Source organism: Uranotaenia lowii, chromosome 2 (assembly GCF_029784155.1).
Source record: "Uranotaenia lowii strain MFRU-FL chromosome 2, ASM2978415v1, whole genome shotgun sequence".
In the NCBI taxonomy this organism is placed as follows: domain Eukaryota; kingdom Metazoa; phylum Arthropoda; class Insecta; order Diptera; family Culicidae; genus Uranotaenia; species Uranotaenia lowii.
This window is the reverse complement of record NC_073692.1, coordinates 316,600,154-316,607,053: the sequence shown is the minus strand read 5'-3', so window position 1 is coordinate 316,607,053 and position 6,900 is coordinate 316,600,154. Positions and strand designations below refer to the sequence as shown.

The following is a 6,900-nucleotide window of genomic DNA, read 5'->3' as shown; positions in this document are numbered from 1 at the left end:
AAATTTTAAAACTGCCATCACTGTATTTTAGATTCAAATTATACCAGTTATATTTCACACGGTAAACTGAGAAAACTGACATTTGAGTTTTTTTTGCATTTTATTTTTGGTTAAGATTTACTCAGCGGCTTCCGCTTCTTTACATATCGCATACGCCTTCATGGAATTAAAAAAAAAACTGCAAGATTTACCTTAAAATGGTGTTTAATTGCATTATGTTGCATTATTAATCACAGATCACAAGTTATCGAAATAAAATCATCATAGGTTTTGTTTGATTTCTTTTCTTTACGTGAAACTCGCTTAATTGAACAAAGACTCAAAAAATCGAAGAAAGACACATTCGATTTACGTGAAAATCCAGTGATCCAAGTACAGAGGGATTTGGTGCATTCTATGTGATGTTCACGTTACCCTGAATGGCTCATTCACGTAAAATCTGTGTAAAGGAATACAGTTCACCATAGTGAAGTAATTACACTGACGCTGCGATGCTTAACAAAAATATGGTAATCGACCGGGATTCGGATGATTTAAGATTTCAATCTTTTATCAATTCCCATTGACTTGATTCTCGAACCTAAACTCTGACGTTAACTAAATAAGATTACGTTGATCATTATAAATGGTAAAAAATAAGCTTCTGGTCGCATTTTATCTGTTTCACTCATTCGTACTTTATTCAGATTTTAAAGTTGGCTCTCGACAAGTTTCTTTCAATGAGTGTGCAATTGTATGTAAATAATTTTATACCAGCCAGAGCGCGCCTTTCATAATTTTTTTTGACCACGTGTGCGCCGCCATGCTTGTGTTTGTGTGCTGGTTTATATACTTCTAGAACTCAAACAACGGAGCTTTGTTTACATTTAAACACCAACCACGGATGGAGTGGAACCAGTGGAACAAATTGATGTGAAATGATAACAGCTTGCTCGTGATAAGGCGAAAAACTTCCAAGTGACTTTCATCATCCATTGAATTACTTAAATCCAAAGTCTAGTGCCACGTGCAACAGAATCGAAGCGCTTGAAGAGAGTAATTATGTTCGATTATTGTCTAGTTCTTGCTAACCTGATAAGCCCGATTTCAATACAGTTCCATTATCGAACTCAGCTTCAACTCAGTGTTCTTAGATTCTAGTGAATACCTACTATCTTATGTAATTGTTTTATACTTTCACCGTATTATCACGGTTCAATAATCCTTAGTGCAAAACATCCAGTCGCGCACAACTGTATGTGTGAATCTCCATAATATACCGTTACAGTGATACCGTACAAAGTTCTAGGCAGCAGTAGATTAGAACCAGAGATATATCATGTTACTACAACGAACCCGCCATCATCATCGGTTCCAATTGAGACTAATTGCATCGGTTTTAGATTGCCTCGCAGATACAGGTTTGCGTCACAAACTTGCTAGCAGTCACAAAATGGTGCTGGAAACGACTACACGTGCTACGGCAACTAGTGCTCAGGTTGCCACAAACAAGGCTTCGCTAAACCCCTGTTTGGGATCAACAGAAGATCAAAAACGGCTAAAATCAGTGAATTATAATCAAACAGCTACGCAAGTTGAAGAATCATACGAGGTAACATACTTTCTACAACCTGCTATCATTATCGAAAGTGCTTTAAATCCAATTTTCTATTGCCAGGAAGCAGTGCGAGCTCTGAACGCGCTCCAATCAAATTACAGCGTGCTACAGACTTCGATAAATTCTGGTAATCCGAACGGGGCGAACCGTTCACGGGTTCACTCACCCGATTCCGTACACATCCAGGAGACAATTAAGTTTCTCAATCGCATTGGCGTTTCGCCGGAGCGGTTGGATACACTTCCAGTGATTCATGTCTCCGGCACCAAGGGCAAGGTAAGATCGTTTGTGTACAAAAAAAAACTGCAAACGTTAAAAAAAACTACTTTTTTGTGAGTCATCATAGCCTCAAATACTTTAAGTACAAGTCTTCAACTCAGGTTGATAACGCTTTAGCTTTGAATGCTCCTTGCAATGGTACATTTTTTTTAACTATCATTCTTTATCTACTTTTATTTTTTCTAGGGCTCCACCTGTTCATTGGTTGAATCTATTCTTCGCGCGCACGGCTACCGTACTGGATTCTTCAGCTCTCCCCATCTGGTTTCCGTTACCGAAAGAATCCGGCTGAATGGCGTCCCAATCGATCCTAGTAAATTTGCTAGCTATTTCTGGCGGGTCTATAACCAGCTGCTGGCCAACCAGGATCATCCCGGAGATATGCCTGCTTACTTCAATTTCTTAACTGTGCTGGCTTTCGAGGTGTTCCTCAAGGAACCAATAGACGTAGCCATCGTGGAGGTTGGAATCGGGGGAAAGTATGACTGTACCAATGCCATTCGTGGAACTAAAACCGTTGGAATAACTTCCTTGGGACTGGAACATACCCGGTTACTGGGAGATACCTTGGAGGAAATTGCCTGGCAAAAGGCCGGTATCGTAAAACGAGGATCAGATGTTTTCACAGTTCGGCAACCGGGAGGCTGCAACCAGGTGATAGAGACTCAATGCAAAGAAATGCAGGTAAACAACCTTCAAATTTCTTAATAAAAGTTATTGCTAGATGTTGGATAGTGGAAGATGTTTGTCGGATATTAAAAATTATATGAAGAGATTAATTACCGTAATCGGTGAAAAGTGATGCCCTTTTTAGTAAGAAAATCTTAAGATTAAGATTTTATTTGCAGACGGTTAGAAAGTTAGAAGAAATCTGAGATGGTAAAATGAGCGGGTAGAACTTATTAGAAGCATTATTATCAAGCATGATTCGCCCCACAAGCGGAATCTTGCAGTGCGACCGAACAAAAAGATGGAATGTGATCGCTCTCTGCGTAATCGACGGATGCTATCCGTCTATAAATAAAATTTATAATCTTAAGATGTTCTCACTAAAAAGGACATCTCTTTTCGCTAATAAGGCCGATAAATTAAATTATATTTAGTCAAGTAGATATTTTTTGTTATGAATACACAATTTTTAGAAATGTGTTCATTTGTTTCAGGCTCATTTCACTGTGGTTCCCGATTTCGACAGCTACCAATGGCAGCGAAAACCAAAACTAAGCACCAACAATGAAGCCATAAAAATTAACACATCGTTAGCCATTCAAATAGCTTTGAATTGGATGAGTCATACCAGACCGGAACTCTTGTCGTGCTCAAAAAACACCACTGCTGGCATCCCAGTCCTTTCCGAACAAGTGAGCGCCGGAATCGAGTCTTGCTTTTGGCCGGGTCGATGTCACCAGATACAAGTCGGCAATAGGCGACTGTTCCTCGATGGAGCCCATACCGTAGAAAGTGTGGAAATTTGTGCAAAATGGTTTGAATCCAGCCGGAAAAAGGGTGCTCCGAAGGTCCTGATTTTCAATGCAACTGGGGACCGGGACACGGCAAAGCTGCTACGCATTTTACATAGACATGTGAAATTTGATAAAGTTTTCTTCAGCCCTAATGTGGCCTCTAGTAGTACGACAAAAGTGGGTAAGTTTGATGAAGTAATGTGTGTTATGTATCTTAGGGCTTTCAGACTTCATTAGTTCAGCCAAATAAAAAAAAAAATTCGGCTCCAACTTATGCATATGTAATGTGTATCTACAGTACCGTTCATAATTGTATAGAAATTGGAAGCAAGCGCACTGTCACTTCGACTTTAAACTTTTTACTCTGATGATATTTTTAGAAAAATCCAAAATTCTATAGAAATCGCATTTCAAGGTTCATGCCTGAAATATTGCACCTCGCGTAACTTTTGATCTCATCAATAGAACTTATCAAAAATTTCAGACATGCTAGCTATGTTTCAACAATCACTGTGCAAAATTTCAATAAAAAATGTTGCGTAGTTTCAGAGATATTGCAGTTTGAATGAGAAGAGTCCAAAAAGTCCGATTTTCGTAGAATTACTGTTTCTCAGGCCATACAAACTCCAGAAAGCTCAAATTTTGTGTTATAACAGTGTGATAATTGATCTTTCTAACGCAAAACATTTGATCAAAAAATATCATCAGAATAAAAAGTTATGGAAGTTCAAAGTCGAAGTGACAGTGCGCTTGCTTCCAATTTCTATACAATTATGAACGGTACTGTACAAATTCGGTCCTATGGCATTCGTTGAAAACTGTATCATGATAAGAGTTTCGACAATTTTTTTCTCAAGGGATTTTAAGCATCAATGACTAATTCATCCCGAGGGTTTCGACAAAAAAATAATAAACGGTAGATAGCTGTGGCACGACTGAATCAAGCTGAGGTCGCGGCAGGCTACGCGCAATCGCTCGAAGCAGTGCTGCCGGTAGAGGACGAGCTTGACGAAGCCCCTCTCGAGGACTGTCGGGATACCATCAAGACAGCCATCATCAGTGCTGCGGAGAACATCATCGGTCATGTAGATCGAACTCTACGGAACGACTGGTTCGACGAGGAGTGTATGAGGGTGATGGATGAAGAGAACGCCGAAATGAGGAAAATCACCGACAGCGGAAGAGGCTCGCTGCCTTCGAATTTTCCAGGAAAAAAAGCGCCGCCTGGAGGAGGAGGAGCTCGAGCAGCTGCATCGTCCCAGGAAACACGAGAGTTCTATCAGAAGCTCAACGCATCGCGCAAGGGCTCCAACTTCTCGGGCATCCGGCATACGCCAAATAACGCTCAAATTGGTCTAACCACCTCGCTCGTTGCGCCCCTGCTCAATCGCACCGAATTCCTGTTTTGCAGGACAGTCGTCCGGCATTCTTGTGACAGGTCCTGCCCAGCGCATCCGTCCAGCGTTCGCCACCTTCTAGATACTGGGTGGACTGTAGAATCGCACGAGCCTATGGTTCATCTTTCGCCTTACACTCCGTTCTCCTGCACGCTGCCAAAGACCGTTCGAGTGTTAACGTCGCTCGAATACTCCGAGTGTGCGCAGGTCCTTCTCTAGCAACAACTGCATCTCGTGCGCGTAGAACACAACCGGTGTAATTGTTAGACAGAGAGCACTTTCGGAGTGGAAAGGAGAGAACAAACAACATCCAACACGTTCTGTGGTTAAAACTGGATTAACTTTATTTTCTAAATCGGTTTCCTTATATACATGAAAACCTTATGGCGCACACACTGACCTGCGTGTGTTGTATTTTTCGTATGCCAACACTCCTCCTCAACACACGCTGTTCACCGCTCAGCAAAGCACTGCGCCGGACCACGACCATCGCCTTCTACTCAACGACCTCCGCCTCGACGCTCCTCCTGAGGCCTGACACATCCCAGTGGCTCCAGCCTGACGACCTCCACTTGGCGTTCCGGTCCGACGCGCTTCCATGGTACCGGCTTGACGACCTTCCGTGTTTCCCGGTTCGCAAGTCCTCCAAAGGTTCCCGATCCGACGACCACCACCTGGCTTCCAACTTGACGACCTTCCATGGTTCTGGCTCGCCAAACTTCCATGGCTTTCGGCACGACGACTCACAAGTTATTGAGGTCCGCTTCCAATGCACAGTGGTGCAGAACAGCAATCTAGCTGTACGAAATTAATAGCGCCCAGGGATGAAGAGATAGACATTTGATGTCTTCAGCAATATTGTTCAGCATTACAAGGGGCATATTCTAGTATCAAAATTTTTGCCGAGGGGTCCACCGATAGCGAGATAAAAATGCTAACTTTTTTCTTTTTCAAATTAGGGCTTTGATGTCTTCCACAAAGTTGTTTATCTGATCAAAATACATAAGTTTGTTGAATATGTCAAAGTCCTGTCACATCACCCTCAGGAGTTACAGTCAAAGTAAAAAAATCTCTAGAAAAAACAGTTTTTTGAACCTGACACGTTGTAGATTGGATAAAATGGTTCGCTGTCTTTGAAACAAAGTTGTAACAAGCCACGATCTACATTTGTCTCATACATTATGATGGGTTTAGAAGTTGCTGAAGCTCTATAGAAAGCATTTAGTGTATTTTATTCGCAATTTTGGAAGGCTCATCCATCGAAAAGTGCACATTTTCGCAACATCCCCTTTTTTGTGATTATTTTTGATGATAAGCGGAACCATTTCCATTTGAAATTAGCGCGGAAATCAGTGGAACTAGTAGAGATTTGAATGATTGAAAATACACGTTTTATGTAAAAATAACTTATTTTACTTATAGAAAAAACGTTAAAACATTTAATTGATTAATAAAGTGTTGCAGTTTTATTTTTTATATTTTGTTTTATTAATAGACATTTAAATTCGATTTTTCAAATCATTTTAACCCCAAAAATTGAATGGAATTTATCTGTTAAATTAGGTAGAACACTAAATTAATATTTGAATTATAGAATTTTGCCATTACAATATAACTGCTATAACTGGTTCCAAGTAACTGTGACCAAGTAACCAATCTTACAAGCAATTCGCTTTTGTCTTTTCGTTGAGTCACAAGTTTTTATCGAATTTGAATGCCTTTTAATAAAACAAAATATATAAAAGAAAACTGCAACATTTTATTAATCAATTAAATTTTTTAAATGTTTTTTTTATAAGCAAAATAGGTCATTTTTACATAAAATGTGCATTTTCAATCATTCAAATTTCTACTAGTTCCACTGATTTCCGCGCTAACTTCAAATGGAAATGGTTCTGCTTATCATCAAAAATAATCACAAAAAAGGGGATGTTGCGAAAATGTGCACTTTTCGATGGACGAGCCTTCCAAAATTGCCAATAAAATACACTAAATGCTTTCTATAGAGCTTCAGCAACTTCTAAACCCATCATAATGTATGAGACAAATGTAGATCGTGGCTTGTTACAACTTTGTTTCAAAGACAGCGAACCATTTTATCCAATCTACAACGTGTCAGGTTCAAAAAACTGTTTTTTCAAGAGATTTTTTTACTTTGACTGTA

The 6,900-nt window shown here is 40.0% G+C and overlaps 1 protein-coding gene across 1 annotated transcript in view; it reads left to right on the top strand.

Moving 5' to 3' along the window:
* The first annotated feature begins 876 nt into the window (after nucleotides 1-876).
* Nucleotides 877-6,900, top strand: part of LOC129745344 (folylpolyglutamate synthase, mitochondrial) — a 105,259-nt gene continuing 99,235 nt past the window's right edge. Inside the window, exons 1-4 of the mRNA XM_055738361.1 lie at nucleotides 877-1,591; nucleotides 1,658-1,873; nucleotides 2,063-2,560; nucleotides 3,040-3,520. Coding sequence (XP_055594336.1) covers nucleotides 1,319-1,591; nucleotides 1,658-1,873; nucleotides 2,063-2,560; nucleotides 3,040-3,520 — 1,468 coding nt within the window. The 5' untranslated portion in view covers nucleotides 877-1,318. The remainder of the gene's footprint in view (nucleotides 1,592-1,657; nucleotides 1,874-2,062; nucleotides 2,561-3,039; nucleotides 3,521-6,900) is intronic.